Source organism: Spinacia oleracea, chromosome 5 (assembly GCF_020520425.1).
Source record: "Spinacia oleracea cultivar Varoflay chromosome 5, BTI_SOV_V1, whole genome shotgun sequence".
Lineage (NCBI taxonomy): Eukaryota > Viridiplantae > Streptophyta > Magnoliopsida > Caryophyllales > Amaranthaceae > Spinacia > Spinacia oleracea.
Genome location: NC_079491.1, coordinates 24,415,954 through 24,435,746, shown reverse-complemented (window position 1 = coordinate 24,435,746; position 19,793 = coordinate 24,415,954). Strand labels below are relative to the sequence as shown.

General features: G+C 40.4%; 1 protein-coding gene across 23 annotated transcripts in view; it reads left to right on the top strand.

Annotated features, from left to right (window-relative positions):
• The window catches only part of LOC110778331 (uncharacterized), a 28,831-nt gene extending 9,437 nt beyond the window's left edge, over positions 1-19,394 (top strand). For 2 of the 23 annotated variants that reach the window (XR_008921984.1, XR_008921987.1), the window contains 3 exons: positions 3,458-3,515; positions 17,629-17,672; positions 18,575-19,394. Coding sequence is in view for 5 of the 23 variants with exons in the window: in XM_056830242.1 (XP_056686220.1) it covers positions 11,649-12,317; positions 15,356-15,493 (807 nt within the window). In the remaining 18 variants the exon portion in view is untranslated. Of the gene's footprint in view, positions 1-71; positions 264-1,521; positions 1,645-3,457; positions 3,516-8,429; positions 12,318-15,355; positions 15,998-17,628; positions 17,673-18,396; positions 18,445-18,574 lie in introns of those variants that run through there. The other 21 variants (XR_008921971.1, XR_008921973.1, XR_008921970.1 and 18 more) reach the window with 21 other exon arrangements.
• The last annotated feature ends 399 nt before the right edge of the window (positions 19,395-19,793 follow it).

Here is a 19,793-nt window from a genome sequence, read left to right as displayed (position 1 = left end):
ACGCCCAAAGCCATGTAGATGGTTGACTTAAATCTTATACTTTGTAATTGACTATACAATAAATGTTACAGGTACTCAACATACACTTTCAAGTTTCAACATTGTTATCAATGACAACAAGTCATCAAGCATATGTCTTTACTTGACTTGTTTTACCAATCGACAGCTTATACACCTGACATTTCTTTGACAGTCAACTCAGAAGTTTCGAGGACCCAATTTTGATAAACAACAAAGAGATTTAAACAAGGATGAACCCGTATGTAAGTTTATGCCTCATTCCTTTAGAATTCGATCATGATTAAGTTCATAATATTGTGACAAGGTGGATACAAATAGATAATATACATTTGCTTAATTAGCACAATGGCCATCACTAAACTTAATTTGGTATTTGATGGATCCATTATTATAATTACTATGGATGGTGCAACGGATACTACGATTTCTTGTTAACATAAGATCGTGATTTAGGGTCTGGTAACCTAGATAGCCACGGTCATTTTAGAAGACGCGCAGTGGTTGGGGATCTAATATAGCAACTAGCTCAAAAATACTAGGCTAGAATTGTAGTTTTTATGTGTTAAAAATACCATGTTCGAGGTGATTGAGGCTGAATGTTGAACGGGTCTGTCTCTCAGACAAAATAGTGGCGCATGCTATTTTTAAACCTCATTTCTGCAGTTCTGTTTCTCAGGGTATGCAGGCTGGTTAAACCTCATTTCTGCAATTCTTTATTTTTTCCCTTCTAAGTTCGTCTCTCCTTATTGCAGTACATAATATATTGATCTTTCATGCACTTCAGGCCTCACGCTGGGTCTATCATAGAGTTGGACCGATAATTTGCAAATTTTCCCAGATAAAGAAGCTATTAATCAAGCAACAATGCCATTATATGGTCTTATCATGATATTTCTGTTTTCATTTGTTTTCAATAAGATGTTTAGTTTATAGTTTACAACCATCTAATCCTCAACCTTCAAAGCTGCTATCCAGATTTAAGATGCAGAAGAGGACTGTTTAGAATTCAATCATGCAGATTATCTCTATCTCCCGTTTCACCATAGCAGGCCCCTTAAAATGCATGGATTTGTTTTTTGTACCTATGTCATATTGAAAAAAAAATGACAAACTAATTTAGTTCCTATGTCATAGTGTTATGTAGCTAACTAGCATCTCCTGACCTTGCAAAGTAAAAATAAATATTGTAGTCTCTGTTAGGTATGAAGATTCCATTTAACCGGTGTTGTAAGATTTGTGTTAGTGTTTGGATGGGTAGTTTCTAATCACAAAAAGAACTAGATAGCACATTGGCCTTGTGTTAACTGATGTAGCTAATTAGCTTTTCCTAACCTTGAAAAGTAGATAGTACAACGGTCCTGCTAACTTGTTGGATTAACGGGACTAATAGTAACTGATTGCCCTGCAAAGTAACATTTGTCATCAATTAATGGGGCTTGAACATGCTTTGATATGCTTTATTTGTTGTACTACAACATAAGCGAGGCTGGCTTGACATAGGTGTTATACTGCTGTTGTGATGGATTTCCACGAGGCTGGCACTATGCACTCACTGGCTTGCACCTTGAGGCACAATGAACGTGGTCATTCTAGGTGACCTGGGATATAAGTCATGGACTGAAGGTAAAGAACCCTAACTGATTGATTCGACTTTAGGTTCTTTCAGAGCTAGTGTCTGGTTGCTTCAATCTCCCGTACGTGGCATTTCATTTTCCTTTTCATCTATAACTCTATAAGCATTCTTGAAAATGCAATTTTATGAACTAGGGAGGTAGAAATAGTATTTAGAAGTCCGGTTTTTTCTTCAGGATGCCACAGGATTAGTTTTGGAAAAGCTTCCTTCAATGGCATTTTTTATTTAATTTATTTTTTAATTTTCGAGGGGAACATTTTTATTTTATTAGAATGTCATTAGGCCATAATGATATGGTTCCAGATCTTTTCTTGAAATTAAACATTCGGGCAGGGCAGCAGGCCATAAAGTTGTCTTGTTGTGTTAAATTTGAACAAAGCATTGTATCTTAAGGGTATTCACCAACCATAGACAGTAGATGGGAAATGAGAGTTCCTGCCTTTTGTACATGATTGTAAAACAACGCCATATCTTTTGTGTTTCTTATTTAGATTTCAAAGTGACTTTTTGTAGTATTTTTAGCTTTGAACTAATCCTTTTAAGTTTTAGCTAGTCCAATGTTGGATTTCACTGGTTTTAAACATGAGATATTTGTGTTGCTAGAATTTCGTCAATGTAGTTTTCTTTATTTGCTTTGTGTACAAAATTTTCCTATCCCTTTTCAGAAGAGGCAAAATTAAAGTTCTAGACTGGATCGAGTTATAGTTTATTACGTTAATATTTTGAAATTGATGGATCTTTAAAACAACAAAGTGCTTTACTATTTGATTTCTGTTATACCATACGCGACCGCTGTATCCTCTGTCCTCCATCATAACGTGCTTGTTGCGGGGTATCGATTTGAAGGCTGGAGGCAAAACCAAGAACTACTGCACTTTGGAAAAACCAAGCAGATGTAATGTTGAATGGGTGGTTTTTTGGGGTGCTTTCCTGCTTATTGATTTTTTATTTACTGGAGTTTAGAGCATTCAGTTGAATTGTTGTTTTAAGTTAAGTTTTGATTTTATTTGAGTTTTTCATTGTTAGATATAAACTAGGGCATCAGAATCTGAGGTCAAGAAGGGTTCTTTCTTTAGGATTTTTCTGCAGTGATTTTTTTTATTGATCTAGCAATGCTTCTCTCTTTGTTTTATTATATGCAACTTCGTGCATTTCCCATTAGTTGTGCGTTTAGGGTTTTATCTTTACTTGTTTGATAGTAATGAAATGATCCAAAATGCGTACAGTTCTAATACCACAATTCTTCCCTTCGGTTGAATTAATAAAGCTTGTGTAATTCCGTTTTTATTATGGTAATTCTGAAGCCTCAAATTCAGGGAAGAAGGGCTATCTATTAACCTCTTTCTGCACTTTGCAAAGTCTCAACTTGTGGATGTAACTTTTATTTGGTGATAAATCAGACTTCTTCGTCCACCAATTTCCTTCCCTCCCTGTCCATTTTCAGTTATCCCTTCAGAGGCATCTCTTGGCATCATTTCAGTTTATTCACATCTGCTGCTTAGGTGTTTGATTCAAGTTTTATGCTTCTCTTGTCATATCACTTTTTTTATGGCTGTATGTGGTAAGGTAATGGACAGGCCATACAATTTAAAGCCAAAGAAAGAGCAGAAAACACCTGATTAAATTAAAATCAACTAAATTCTATCTTTGGCCTTTTTTGTAGTAAAATAGTATTATTGGTGGCATATTGATCACATATCTGCGTCGTCTGTTGAAATTCATGTTGGCCTGTTTCGTATTTAATTCTCATATTTAATCCCTTTTTTTCACTAATGTGGTTAACATTTGCTGCTAATTTTTCAGCTCATGTGCCTTCAAATACACGGATTACAAATTCGACAAGAGCTCCAATTTTATTTCAGTAAGACCTCATTTTCTTGCCGATATTTTAAAAAAAAACAAAAGCTTATTATATTTTTATCTATTTAGTGATTTTCTTTGGTTAGGCTAAAATCGTACCACCTTATCAAAAATAAACCTAAGTCCACTAGTTAGGTAGCAACGGAAGTCAGGATCGAATCCACAGGAAACGGACGTTCTTTCTACTATTAATCAATTAATCTAGACTATTGGGAACAAGAGTTTGGTTGATGATTTGCTAAGACTACGACGATAATTAAACAATTAAGAATCAAGATATTAAAGAATCAAGATATTAAAGAATCAAGATATTAAAGAATCTAGGGCATAGGTTCACCAACAAATAACAATCCAGGACGATAAACAATCACGATAATCAACAAGGTAATTAATTAGACTAGCATGCTCTCTCGAATCGATACTAATCATAGACTTAGAATTAACGGGCTCTCGCCACGTATTAATCCTAATTCCACCTATTGACACAAGCCTAAATATCAAATTGCATCTCTCGAATCTTAACTTGATATTGCCAAACTATCACAATTAAACCTGCGCAAATCTAATTGTATAGTGAAATAAACCAATCAATAGGAATTAATTACAATGCCAACAATCACCAACTATTCAATATCCCTTCATATTATTCATGGATCCCCAAACCCTAGAAAATAAATTACTCAAGCATATTACCAATAAACAAGGCAATTAACATGATTGGAAACATGATCAAAGCAAGACAACAATACCTAATTGAAAAACAATGGGAATTGAAAGCTTGAATTTTCATTGAAAATTAAACTAAGTGTTCTGCATGAATTTAGAGAGAAAACTAAGCTTAAGGAAAATAAACTAAGCGTCCAATACTAGAATAAAAGGTGGCAACTAAAATAAAGAAGCTTAGTATTTATAGTTTGCCCAAAATAATAAAGAAAAACAGGAAAACAAAGCGCGAAAAATCGCCCAGGGTTGTCGTCGCCCGGTCGGGCAGACGTCCGCCCGCCAGGCGACCAGCTCGAATCCCGCCCGTCGGGCGCAGGCCTTCCCGCCGGGCGGAAAGAGACACTTGAGAAATCATCGGCACGCGCCCGGTCGGGCAGCTCCCGCCCGTCGGGCGAGGAGAGAAACTTGCAGCCTTTACTTTGATGGGCGCTCGGTGACCACCGGGCAATACTCCGCCCGTCGGGCGCCTGCTGACTGCGGCATCTTCTGCTTGCTCGCCCGGTGGGCGAGAGGAGATCAACCGGGCAGAAAGCTAAATGAACCGCCCTTCGTTCGCAACACCGAGCCTAACTTCCGGGGCTCAACCATGAGCATCTAAAGCTCCCGCAAGTCGACAATAGTCGTCCCGAACTCCCTCGGGATCGCGTAGTGGACCAAATCGTCATGAAACGGGTCCAAAAAGACCAATTTCTCACCAAGTAGTCCTGAAACTCAAGGTACACTCAAAAACACAGATTAGTACTAAAAACGACTCCTAAGAGCTCATTTGACGCATAAAATTACTAAGGGACGGGGGTAAAAACACTTTATAAAACACACATATCAAATCCCCCCAAGCTAAACCTTTGCTTGTCCCTAAGCAAAGAGCATCAATGAGACATAAACGATTAACTCACCCCAAAATCTACGCAAAAGGATGGACGATAAAAAAGAGTCAAATCAAGGCAAGCAAATATCATGACCGAAATCTCTAGTCCCCACAGTTACACATCAAACCGGTACAAAGTTCAAACAAAGCTCACAAGACATACATATAAAATCAAGATCGGGCCTCACCAAATGAATCACTCCTCTCGTTATGTGGCGGGCTAAGCGAACCAATCGTGGTCCGTTCACTCACCTTCCCATTATGAACATGCATACTATCAAATGAATAGTTGCCCCTCCCAACTTACAACACTAGTGTGTTTGAAGGTTCTCCTAAACACTCAACCTACACCGGAGTCAACACGAAATGCACATATGCTTGATAAACGACTATTTTCAACCTATTGTTATACACACATTGCACGATGATCAAAAAGGTCTTTAAATAGGCTTGTAATGTTGGCCGGGTATAAACAAGGGGTAAGGAGTATTCTGGATATGTGAGAGTATAAAGTCTAACTTGGGGAGCAAAAACAACCAATCAATATATCGAAATTATCTCCGGAAACCATAACTCATCAATAACCAAAATAACACCATAAGAGAGGAAGTAACCGACAAATTTCGAAGTATGAATCGACTTTTACCCTTTTCCTTGCTTTTCTAATACTACAAAATAAATGACATATATATATATATATATATATTTTTTTTTTTTTGATTTTTTTTTTACTTATGTATATAACGACGAAAATAAAAAAACTAGATATGTACAAACCATAATACCCATAACCACACACTTTAGGTGCCAACTAATGATTACACCTCTTTCCTTCCTAACTTCCCAAGTACACAGAAATACAACCTTGAGTAACCTAGGCTTTTAAAGCCAACCATCTCCACAAAACGAACCGATACTAACAAAGGATAGCTCCCCCAAGCTAGACTCGGGACAAGTAACCAACGGGGATAATATGGGCTATTTTGTGGAGTTAAAAGAAAGAAATGGTAAGGCTAAACATGGGAAAGAAAAAACAGGAACAGATGTATCTAAGATCGTCTGAAGGCTTCCTAATTCCTAAAGAATGGCCTTTCATCATGCGCAAAGTGCAAGTGTGTTAAGCATACTAATAGTCGAAAACCAAAAACTCAGATCAATGCAACACCAGGAATTAAGCACTCTTAAAAATCAAGGCTCAAAGCCTCACAGCTAACCACAATCAAGCATTATACATATGAAAAGTGGGACATAGTTGACCTTTGACAAGAGTCAACATAACTGTAGTTCATACATCAAACAGTCAATACATGATGCTTACCTGTCTTATCAGCTTGAACATCAAAATTCATTTTCGAACCAAAGGGCACAGGGAATTAATTGTCTAAATTTTATTGTTCAGCACGTATTTTTGTATTTTCCACTTTTTTCAAAGCAATAAACTAATCTAGAAAGCAATAAACACACAAAAGCACACCAAAACACATTAAAATAAGTAAGAAAACACGAAATGAAAAGAAAACATACCTAATATGTACAGGTAATGTGAACCCCCCCCAAACTCAGACAATGTTCTCATTGGCTCATGGGGTACCGAACCATCCTCATCATCAACAGCATCACTGATGGCCTTGGCCATCATTATCATCAGCATATCCGTGGCTAGGGCCCTCACCATACCCACCGTAGTAGTGAGCGAGTGTAAAGGTGCCCCTAGCGCCCGGGACTCCATAGCCCTCCGCCGGGTAACCAAACCATGAAGGATGTTGGGCCTCCTGAGTCACGACACCCTCTCTAGCAAAGTGGTCATATATGGGGAACATGGCCCTCTGGTGATCACTCTCAAAGTGATCGAAGCGAATCTCCAACCTATCCATACGCTCCTCCAAAGACCCTTGCTCCCCCTGTGGAGCCGGACTACCTCTCTGTCTCGCCTCCCTCTATCTGTGCCCACCCCTACGAAAATAGGTACGAGGCGCGGCCTCGGGCTGTGGCTGGGGCTGGGTCTCGGGTAGTGGTGGCGCCTGCTCACCTACATACAGGTAATGGGACTGATCCCTCTCAAAACGGGTGAGCCCTGAAGTGTCCGGTAGAGTAAAGAGGGCGTTCCTCTGGAACATCCATGCCATCTGACTGGGAAGAAGTGCCCGGTACTCAGAGTGTACCCTGTAAAGACTCCCAAAATACTCTATGTCCAACAGATTGTTACTCCGGACTGCAGCATGGTCCCTTTCAACAAAGTTTTCCACCGCTATGGCAATGTGGGTGACCAGACCCCTAAAGCAACATCGGTCAAGTAGCGGTTGGTGGCGATAGTAAGCAGCTGAGTGGCCAAATGATGGGCCAAATTCATCCTATAACCATCAGTACCATCCAACAAATACCCCCCGAGCACCTCCAACTCCGTGCTCCTCACATTCTCCTTTTGATCCCGCCCAAAGATAGTAAATGCCATAAACCGGAACCAAACAAAAGAGACGGGGTGTTGCACGCTAGAGGCGTGCAAATGTTGCATGCTATTGGGATTGAATTCCCCAGTCAACTTCCCCCACACAGTACTATTATTATGCCCCTCCCAGGGGAACTTATTGGGCCCAACAGACAAACCAAATATCGCACCAAAATCTTTAATAGGCATATCAAAACTTGTATTCAACAATCGAAAATACACTCTAGTGACATCCTTGTACCCATTCTTTTTGACATTAAAGGAGCTCAGAAATTCAAGAGTAAGATTTCTAAATGTCAACCTAACCATAGAAAACATATGCTTCATGCCCACCCCATGAAATAATTTCTTAACATCCCTCTCAATACCCATATCATTCAAAGTTTTTTGACATATAAAGCGAGTAGGGACTACCTTTCGAAGCTTGAGGTGTGCAAGGCGAGTTTGTTGCTCCTCACTAACAAGAACCATGTCCGGGAAAGCCGGGTCGGGTGCAAACTGAGGTGGTGGTGGTGCACGGCTTGTGGAAGCCTCCTCTTGCCTCCTAGACGCTCCCGTGCAAGTCCTCTTTGGCCTAGAACCCATGGTTGAAGATTTTTGAGTACTTGAGGTTTTTGGTGGAAATTGGGTTTTTTGTGGGGAGTGAGTAAGGGTGAAAATTGTTTGGTGGAGGTTGAAGAGGATGTTATGAGGATGAATTTGGTATGTGGATTGATGAATTTGGGTGAGAGATGAGGGAGATATGGAGCTTTGAAGATCTTAGGGTTTAGGGTTTAATGGTGGGTGAGAGAGAATGAAGGAGATGATTTAGAGGAAAAGTGAAAGGGAGAAGAGGGAGTCACGTGTTTTGTCCCGATTTTTCTCCTCTCGCCCGCCGAGCCAACTCCCGCCCGACGGGCCTGCAGCTCGTAGGCTGCCCGACGGGCACAGGTCCGCCCGTCGGGCGTATGGCGACGGTTTACTTTGCTTCTGCACGCGCCCGGTCGGGCGTCCTTCGCCCGACGCCCACCGGGCGGATGTCGATTATGTCTGCTTCGTCTTTTCTCAATCTCCGTATCAAACCGCCCGTCGGGCGCCTGGCTGCCCGTCGGGCGAAAAGAGAAAATTCCCTTTCCTTCAACACGCGCCCGGTCGGGCGGCTTTCCGCCCGTCGGGCCATTTGCGAACTTGCTCCTTACGATGTTTTCTAATGATTTGCACTTGGGAGGTAACACCTGTACATCATCAAACACCCAAAACATTGAAAATCCTCTCCTCACCTCTCTAAAGAATAAACTATAAAACACACAAAATCAAACTATACTATCGAAAGCAATAAAGTACAGGTTGCCTCCCGCAAAGCGCTGGTTTATTTTTAGGTCCCGCTCGACCTTGTTACCTCGAATATGCAGTTTATGGGGCGTAGGGATTGAGGTGATGAACCTCAACCACTCCTACAGTAGCCCCATCATGATACAACTTCAGACGTTGCCCGTTGACTTTGAATCGCTCACCATTATTGTTCTGTAATTCAATGGACCCAAACTTGCTTACCATAGTCACGGGTGAACGGCCCAGACCACCTAGACTTAAGTTTTCCAGGAAACAATTTAAGCCTAGAGTTGAATAGTAGAACCTTGTCGCCCACCGCGAACTCTCTATGCAGAATGCGATTGTCGTGCCACCGCTTAGTCTTTTCCTTATAAATCCGGGCACTATCATAAGCTTGTAGTCGGAATTCATCTAGCTCACCCAATTGAAGTAACCGCTTCTCACCGGCTAACTTTGTATCCATGTTGAGCTGTTTGATTGCCCAATAAGCGTTGTACTCCATTTCTACTGGTAAGTGACACGCCTTGCCATACACCAACCGATACGGGGAGGTACCATTAGGTGTCTTAAAGGCGGTTCTGTATGCCCATAGAGTATCATCCAGCTTATCGCTCCAATCCTTCCTAGACTTCGCCACCACTTTCTCAAGTATAGATTTGATCTCCCGGTTGGAGACCTCAACTTGCCCACTCGTTTGAGGGTGGTAGGCTAGCCCAGTGCGGTGATAAACTCCATACTTGCGCAGGAGCGCAGCCAGATGCTTCTCATGGAAGTGCGACCCTCCATCACTTATCAAAGCTCGCGGGACTCCGAATCTAGGGAAAATGACTTTCTTGAACAGAGAAACCGTCTTAGCATCATTAGTAGGTGAGGCAACGACTTCCACCCACTTCGACACATAATCTACAGCAACAAGGATATACAGATTACCCTTGGCAATGGAAATGGTCCCATGTAGTCAATTTCCCACACATCGAAAACCTCAACCTCAAGAATTCCGTTCTGTGGCATCTCATACCTCCTCGAAATAGTGTCAGCCCTCTGGCACGCATCACAAGCCATAATGAAAGCCTGTGCATCCTTGAACATAGTAGGCCAGTAAAAACCACACTGTGACAACTTAGCATTAGTCTTTGACGGTCCATGGTGACTACCATAAGGTGATGAATGATACCTAATGATAATACCTTGGACTTCCCATTCTGGAACGCAACGCTTGTACAACCCTTCAGCAGTCTCACGAAACAAATAAGGGTCATCCCAAAAGTAGAACCGAACATCATGTAGGAACTTCTTCTTCTATTGATATGTAAGATCGGCCGGAAGAATACCCCCAACAATGTAGTTAGCAAAATCTGCGAACCATGGTGACTGACTGGCAAGTGCAAGTAAGTGATCATCTGGAAATGAATCATCGATCGGTGTAGACACTTTACCATCATCATACCTAGATCTAGACAGGTGATCTGCAACCACATTCTCAGCCCCTTTCTTATCGCGAATCTCCAGATCAAACTCCTGTAGCAGTAGTATCCATCGAATAAGCCTAGGCTTGACTTCCTTCTTTGAGAGCAGATACTTAAGAGCCGCATGGTCAGTATAGACTATCACCTTGGACCCAATCAAATAAGTGCGAAATTTATCCAAGGCGTAGACTATGGCTAGAAGCTCCTTCTCAGTAGTAGCATAATTAACTTGAGCTTCATCTAAGGTCTTACTTGCATAGTAGATGGCATGCAAAACCTTTTCCTTTCTCTGACCCAAAACTGCCCCAACTGCATAATCACTTGCATCACACATTATCTCGAACGGAAGATCCCTTTCGGGAGAACGAATGATAGGAGCCGAAATCAGTGCCTGTTTAATCCTGTCAAAAGCTTCAAGACAAGCATCAGTAAACACAAACGGGGCATCCTTGAGGAGGAGCTGGGTCAGTGGTTTAACAATTTTAGAAAAATCCTTGATAAAGCGGCGATAAAACCTCGCATGACCAAGAAAACTTCTAACACCCTTCACATTAACTGGAGGGGGCAATTGTTCAATCACTTAGACCTTAGCTCGATCCACCTGAATGCCCTTATCAGATATTAGATGCCCCAAGACCACCCCTTCAGTAACCTTGAAATGACACTTTTTCCAATTTAGGACTAGATTACACTCTTCACATCTTTTCAACACTTTAGTCATATTTAACAAACAAGAATCAAAAGAAGTACCGTAGACACAAAAATCATCCATAAACACTTCCATGATAGACTCAATAAAATCAGAAAAGATAGCTCATCATGCAACGTTGGAAAGTAGCAGGTGCATGACACAGACCAAAGGGCATCCTACGATGTGCAAAGGTACCATAGGGACAGGTGAAGGTGGTCTTTTCCTGGCCGTCCGGACGTATGGGAATTTGAAATAAACCAGAATAACCATCCAGATAACAGAAAAACTTGTGATAGGATAGCCTTTCTAACATTTGATCGATAAAGGGAAGGGAAAAATGGTCTTTTTTAGTAGCCACATTTAGACGCCTATAATCAATGCACATGCGCCAACCTGTGACTACCCTAGTTGGTATCTACTCATTTTTCTCATTTCTAACCACAGTTGTCCCCCCTTTCTTAGGCACTACCTGAACAGGACTCACCCATTTAGAATCAGACACAACATAGACAATACCCGCATCAAGCAATTTCATAACTTCAGCTTTTACAACATCTTGCATGACGGTGTTCAAACGACGTTGGGGTTGAATGCATGGTTTATGATTTTCATCTAGATGTGTCCTATGCATGCAAAAGTCAAGGCTAATACCCTTTAAATCATCAATACTGTACCCAATGACCTTTTTGTGCTTTTTCAACACAGTAAGAAGTTGGGACAACTGGTCTGCATCAAGTGCAGTACTGACGATTACAGGGCAAAGTTGTTCATCATCCAAAAATGCATATTTACAGGGCAACCTACAAGCTGCAGGCCCGTCGGGCGGGCGTTGGCCCGGCGGGCGAGAGGAGAAAAATCGGGACAAAACACGGGACTCCCTCTTCTCCCTTTCACTTTTCCTCTCAATCATTTCCTTCATTCTCTCTCACCCACCATTAAACCTCAAACCCGAAGATCTTCAAAGCTCCATATCTCCCTCATCTCTCACCCAAATTCATCAATCCACATCCCAAATTCATCCTCATAACATCCTCTTCAACCTCCACCAAACAATTTTCACCCTTACTCACTCCCCACAAAAAATCCAATTTCCACCAAAAATCTCAAGTACTCAAAAATCTTCAACCATGGGTTATAGGCCAAAGAGGACTTGCACGGGAGCGTCTAGGAGGCAAGAGGAGGCTTCCACAAGCCGTGCACCACCACCACCTCAGTTTGCACCCGACCCGGCTTTCCCGGACATGGTTCTTGTTAGTGAGGAGCAAAAAACTCGCATTGCACACCTCAAGCTTCGAAAGGTAATCCCTACTCGGTTTATATGTCAAAAAACTTTGAATGATATGGGTATTGAGAGGGATGTTAAGAAATTATTTCATGGGGTGGGCATGAAGCATATGTTTTTTATGGTTAGGTTGACATTTAGAAATCTTACTCTTGAATTTCTGAGCTCCTTTAATGTCAAAAAGAATGGGTACAAGGATGTCACTAGAGTGTCTTTTCGATTGTTGAATACAAGTTTTGATATGCCTATTAAAGATTTTAGTGCGATATTTGGTTTGTTTTTTAAGCCCAATAGGTTCCCCGGGGAGGGGCATAATAATAGTACTGTGTGAGGGAAGTTGACTGGGGAATTCAATCCCAATAGCGTGCAACATTTGCACTCCTCTAGCGTGCAACACCCCGTCCCTTTTGTTTGGTTCCGATTTATGGCATTTACTATCTTTGGGCGGGATCAAAAGGAGAATGTGAGGAGCACGGAGTTGGAGGTGTTCGGGGGGTATTTGTTGGATGGTACTGATGGTTATAGGATGAATTTGGCCTATCATTTGGCCACTCAGCTGCTTACTACCGCCACCCACCGCTACTTGACTGATATTGATTTAGGGGGTCTGGTCACCCACATTGCCATAGCGGTGGCAAACTTTGTTGAAAGGGACCATGCTGCAGTCCGGGGTAACAATCTGTTGGACATAGAGTATTTTGGGAGTCTTTACAGGGTACAATCTGAGTACGGGGCACTTCTTCCCGGTCAGATGTCATGGATGTTCCAGAGGAACGCCGTCTTTACTCTACCGGACACTTCAGGGCTCACCCGTTTTGAGAGGGGTCAGTCCCATTACCTGTATGTAGGTGAGCAGGCGCCACCACTACCCGAGACCCAGCCCCAGCCACAGCCCGAGGCAGCGCCTCGTACCTATTTCCGTATGGGTGGGCGCAGAGAGAGGGAGGCGAGACAGAGAGGTAGTACGGCTCCACAGGGGGAGCAAGGGTCTTTGGAAGAGCGTATGGATAGGTTGGAGATTCGCTTCGATCACTTTGAGAGTAATCACCAGAGGTCCATGTTCCCCATATATGACCACTTTGCTAGAGAGGGTGTCGTGCCTCAGGAGGCCCAACACCCTTCATGGTTTGGTTACCCGGCGGAGGGCTATGGAGTCCCGGGCGCTAGGGGCACCTTTACACCCGCTCACTACTACGGTGGGTATGGTCAGGGCCCTAGCCAGGGATATGCTGATGATGATGATGGCCAAGGCCATCAGTGATGCTGTTGTGATGAGGATGGTTCGGTACCCCTTGAGCCAATGAGGACATTGTCTGATTTGGTTTTTTGGGTGGGAGGTAGGGGGGGTTTCACATTACCTGTACATATTAGGTATGTTTTCTTTTCATTTCGTGTTTTCTTACTTATTTTAATGTGTTTTGGTGTGCTTTTGTGTGTTTATTGCTTTCTAGATTAGTTTATTGCTTTGAAAAAAATAGAAAATACAAAAATACGTGTTGAACAATGAGATTTAGACAATTAATTCCCTGTGCCCCTTTGGTTCGAAAATGTATTTTGATGATTCAAGCTGATAAGACAGGTAAGCATCATGGATTGACTGTTTGGTGTATGAACTACAGTCATATTGACTCTTATCAAAGGTCAACTTTGTCCCACTTTTCATATGTATAATGCTTGATTGTGGTTAGCTGTGAGGCTTTGAGCCTTGATTTTTCAGAGTGCTTAATTCCTGGTGTTGCATTGATCTGAGTTTTTGGTTTTCGACTATTAGTATGCTTAACACACTTGCACTTTGTGCATGATGAAAGGCCATTCTTTAGCAAGCCTTCAGACGATCTTAGATACATCTGTTCCTGTTTTTTCTTTCCCATGTTTAGCCTTACCATTTCTTTCTTTTAACTCCACAAAATATCCCATATTATCCCCGTTGGTTACTTGTCCCGAGTCTAGCTTGGGGGAGCTATCCTTTGTTAGTATCGGTTCGTTTTGTGGAGATGGTTGGCTTTAAAAGCTTAGGTTACTCAAGGTTGTATTTCTGTGTACTTGGGAAGTTAGGAAGGAAAGAGGTGTAATCATTAGTTGGCACCTAAAGTATGTGGTTATGGGTATTATGGTTTGTACATATCTAGTTTTTTTTATTTTCGTCGTTATATACATAAGTAAAAAAAAAATCAAAAAAAAAATATATATATATATGTCATTTATTTTGTAGTATTAGAAAAGCAAGGAAAAGGGTAAAAGTCGATTCATACTTCGAAATTTGTCGGTTACTTCCTCTCTTATGGTGTTATTTTGGTTATTGATGAGTTATGGTTTCCGGAGATAATTTCGATATATTGATTGGTTGTTTTTGCTCCCCAAGTTAAACTTTATACTCTCACATATCCAGAATACTCCTTACCCCTTGTTTATACCCGACCAACATTACAAGCCTATTTAAAGACCTTTTTGATCATCGTGCAATGTGTGTATAACAATAGGTTGAAAATAGTCGTTTATCAAGGGCCAAATAGCATATGCGCATTTCGAGTCGACTCCGGTGTAGGTTGAGTGTTTAGGAGAACCTTCAAACACACTAGTGTTGTGAGTTGGGAGGGGCAACTATTCATTTGATAGTATGCATGTTCATAATGGGAAGGTGAGTGAACGGGCCACGATTGGTTCGCTTAGCCCACCACATAACGAGAGGAGTGATTCATTTGGTGAGGCCCGATCTTGATTTTATATGTATGTCTTGTGAGCTTTGTTTGAACTTTGTACCGGTTTGATGTGTAACTGTGGGGACTAGAGATTTCGGTCATGATATTTGCTTGCCTTGATTTGACTCTTTTTTATCGTCCATCCTTTTGCGTAGATTTTGGGGTGAGTTAATCGTTTATGTCTCATTGATGCTCTTTGCTTAAGGACAAGCAAAGGTTTAGCTTGGGGGGATTTGATATGTGTGTTTTATATAGTGTTTTTACCCCCGTCCCTTAGTACTTTTATGCGTCAAATGAGCTCTTAGGAGTCGTTTTTAGTACTAATCTGTGTTTTTGAGTGTGCCTTGAGTTTCAGGACTACTTGGTGAGAAATTGGTCTTTTTGGACCTGTTTCATGACAATTTGGGCCACTACGCGATCCCGAGGGAGTTCGGGACGACTATTGTCGACTTGCGGGAGCCTTAGATGCTCATGGTTGAGCCCCGGAAGTTAGACTCGGTGTTGCGGACGTAGGGCGGTTCATTTAGCTTTCCGCCCGGATGATCTCCTCTCGCCCACCGGGCGAGCAAGCAGAAGATGCTGCCGCAGTCAGCAGGCGCCCGACGGGCGGAGTATTGCCCGGTGGTCACCGGGAGCCCATCAAAGTAAAGGCTGCAAGTTTCTCTCCTCGCCCGACGGGGGGGAGCTGCCCGACCGGGCGCGTGCCGATGATTTCTCAAGTGTCTCTCTCCGCCCGGCGGGCAGGCCTGCGCCCGACGGGCGGGATTCGAGCTGGTCGCCCGGCGGGCGGACGTCTGCCCAACCGGGCGACGTTTGTTTTCCGGTTTTCCTTTATTATTTTGGGCAAACTATAAATACTATGCTTCTTTATTTTAGTTGCCACCTTTTATTCTAGTATTCAACGCTTAGTTTATTTTCCTTAAGCTTAGTTTTCTCTCTAAATTCATGCAAAACACTTAGTTTAATTTTCAATGAAAATTCAAGCTTTTAATTTCCATTGTTCTTCAATTAGGTATTTTTTCTTATTTCAATTCTTTGTCTTGCTTTGATCATGTTTCCAATCATGTTAATTGCCTTGTTTATTGGTAATATGCTTGAGTAATTTATTTTCTAGGGTTTGGGGATCCATGAATAATATGAAGGGATATTGAATAGTTGGTGATTGTTGGCATTGTAATTAATTCCTATTGATTGGTTTATTTCACTATACAATTAGATTTGCGCAGGTTTAATTGTGATAGTTTGGCAATATCAAGTTAAGATTCGAGAGATGCAATTTGATGTTTAGGCTTGTGTCAATAGGTGGAATTAGGATTAATACGTAGCGAGAGCCCGTTAATTCTAAGTCTATGATTAGTATCGATTCGAGAGAGCATGCTAGTCTAATTAATTACTTTGTTGATTATCGTGATTGTTTATCGTCCTGGATTGTTATTTGTTGGTGAACCTATGCCCTAGATTCTTTAATATCTTGATTCTTAATTGTTTAATTATCGCCGTAGTCTTAGCAAATCATCAACCAAACTCTTGTTCCCAATAGTCTAGATTAATTGATTAATAGTAGAAAAAACGCCTATTTCCCTGTGGATTCGATCTTGACTTCCCTTGCTACCTAGCTAGTGGATCGGACTTAGGTTTAATTAGCTATACTATGTTGTATTATAAATAGTTGAATTGATGTACTATGATTTAAAATGGGTTTTGAGGTCAGGGATACTGTTGCATCCTTAAGTGCTAAGAAGGCAATTGGGATGGTTAATTTGCAAATTTATCATCGTTCTCTTTCCATCAAAGCTGAAAAACTTATCAGGCTGATTATTTTCTTGTAAATTTAGTACCGAAAATGTTCACACTTTTTGCTTTTGAAGTGGCAATGAAAATTATATTTTCAGTACCTTTGCAATGGCAATTGCTTTATTGATCTTAGGTGGATTGTTGGAGGTACTTTCCTTGTTTGAAATTGAGCTATGTTTCGCGTCTATGAATAAAAGGCGCACCTCGGGCGTGATTCTGGTGAAGCGCCTTGAGCTGCCTAGCGATCAGTCCTTTTTACTCCAGAATTTTTAAATTTTTATTAAGGGTGCCTCACTTCAATGAGGCGCACCTTAGTTGAGCAGGATCCCAATCTCCTTGGTGGCTTGAGCCTTTTTATGCATTGAGCCAACAAATAGTGTTTAAAAATTCGGAGTACTTCTATCGGTTTGCCAATGAATTTGATGCTACTCCTAGATCCTTCTGTGATTGAAAAATGATCTAATATTGGACCATGAAGTGAGAATAAGAAAGGACGAAAGAATTTAGGAAAGTAAACTTGGAAAAAATTATTAGGCTGTGATGAAGTTCAGTTAGTACTTGAGTTTTATGAAGGATAAGATAATAGAGGGTTTTCATTGAAACTATTTAGCTTTGAAATGTTGACACTATTTGTTGTTGTATAGTATGAGATCACTATAGAAAGAACAGTTCAGTTCTCCAGTGAAAATCTATAATTTGGTGGAGTTCTTCCATCTGTTGATATGTATGACAATTCTAGAACCTTCTATTTCTTTATTCATGTTGCATGAAATCGTGAAATGATCAGAATTTGCACTGAATGTTTTTGCATTTACTTTGCAATCAACTGGGCAGGAATGCAGGAGTTTGAAGCATTTCGAAGGCTTGTCAACAAAGAGGTACACACTACACACAGGTCTTGAATAATCGACATTTTTTAAGAATATGATGCAATGTACTTCTGTAGTGGTTCTAATCATCACTAGAAAGATAATTTAAGCATCGTATGTTCAAAGGGAGATCATCAATTACTTTGACGGTGTGACTTTTAGACTTGGGGAATTGTGTTTCAGGATTTCTAGCTAAACTGTTTTTGGATTACCTACAGAAAATAAAATCCAAAGTACTTGGTATCTATTGAACTTTTGATACAGGAAGGGTACATATAGGAACTTTTGATATATTTCAGAACTGAGAATCTATGCTGCTCACTCCTTTTATGTTACCCCCTATTTAGAATGCTGGTAGGTCATCCTTATAAATTAGGTAGTTGCCTGTAGTTATTCCAGTTGTTACCCTCTCTTATCTGGTGTCGTGAATGACTTCACTTTGCTTAGATCTGGCATTCACTTAGACTTATCTATTGTGGAATATGAGCCTTGTTCTTTCTACACACAGAAGACTATCTGTTTTGGAGTTACTTATAGTTGTCACTCTCTTGAAGTCTTGCCCTTGTTGTCCTTCAGTAGCATTGAGTTGAACTAATCAATACACCCAATTCTTAATAGTGAATTGTGGCTATGGAGTAATAAAAAAGGGACGGACGGAGTTAACTAATTATACCTTGTAACCTTAGATTATTGTGCAAGTCTTAACTCTTGACCTATTTGTCTGTTTTCCCAGTTAGCCTATGCAATTAGCTTTGTCTAAAGCTCGTACAATTCATCTTAGGTAACCATATTTATTATTACATCTCTTTTCATTACACAAGTTATTTTGTGCCCCCATTTTTTGCCTTTGAAGGTTTCTCAAATAGTATCGTGCACATTATTTTGTAACCGCTGGTTTTGTGAATGTTCAGGCTCTGGATCAAAATAAATCTCAGTGAAATATTTGTGGATTCTGTGCATCGTCTTTGCAGAGCTTTCAATACGGAGTTTTTCTTTCATAGAATGTACAGATGTTTAGAGGGAGAATGAGTTTCAACTATTAATTAGTATTTGTATAGCTTAAGCGTAGGTTTTCATAGCTGGAATTGCAAAAATTTTCTTCTCTTTAGCTATATTCGCATTAACTGATTGCTTAGTAATAATAATAACAGCTGCATAAACATGGCTGCAGATTTCAACATAACCCTTTCCTTATTGACAGAGGAAACTGTAATTTTTAATCTCTCTTGGGGCATGATTGGATTGGGTGTAATGGATTATGTGGGTGATAAAAGTCAAACCACCTTAATAAAAGGACAATGAAGGTGAATTGAGGTGATTGCAAGGAGGATGGTGTGGTGGTATTGTGATGAGAAGTTGTGGTAGTGGTGGTGTTGTGAGGGGAAGGGAGTAAGGGGGGAGTTATTGCCCCTCAAACGAGGGTAATAATCACCATAGTGGAAGGTGGGTAACTATTCCCTCCATAACGAGGGTATTTGTTCCCCTTTTATATTTTTCTTGCCAACACTAGCTTGTTCTCTTTACCACCACTTCATCCCCTCGTCATCACCTTCAATTACCTTATACTTTTTGGTTTGACTTTTATTACCCCTTTAATGTATTACCCTCGATCCAAGCATGCCCTGAGTGTTGAGTCTATTTTTTATTTTGAGTTACTTATGTGCAAGGATGTATCTGCACATACTGTATGACCGTACTATTGTAGCAATATAGTCATTCTATTCAGTTTTCTCCATTTTCTAAGGGTGCGTTCTGTTCACCTTAAAAGAATAAGTTTCAGGTCCAACAAGTTCAGATAAGTTCCAATAAGTTCCAATAAGTTCAGATAAATTCCAATAAATTCCAATAAGTTCAGATAAGTTCCAATAGGTTCAGATAAGTTTCAATACGTTCCAAGAAGTTCCAAAATTAATAATAATAATAATATTATTTATTATTTATTATTTATTATTTAATATTTAATATTTAATATTTAATATTTATTATTTATTATTTAGTATTATTATCTATTATCTATTATCTATTGTCTATTATCTAGTTTCTATTATTTATTATTTATTATTATTATTATTAATATTATTATTATTATTATTATTTATTGTTAATTATTTATTATTGTTAATATTATTA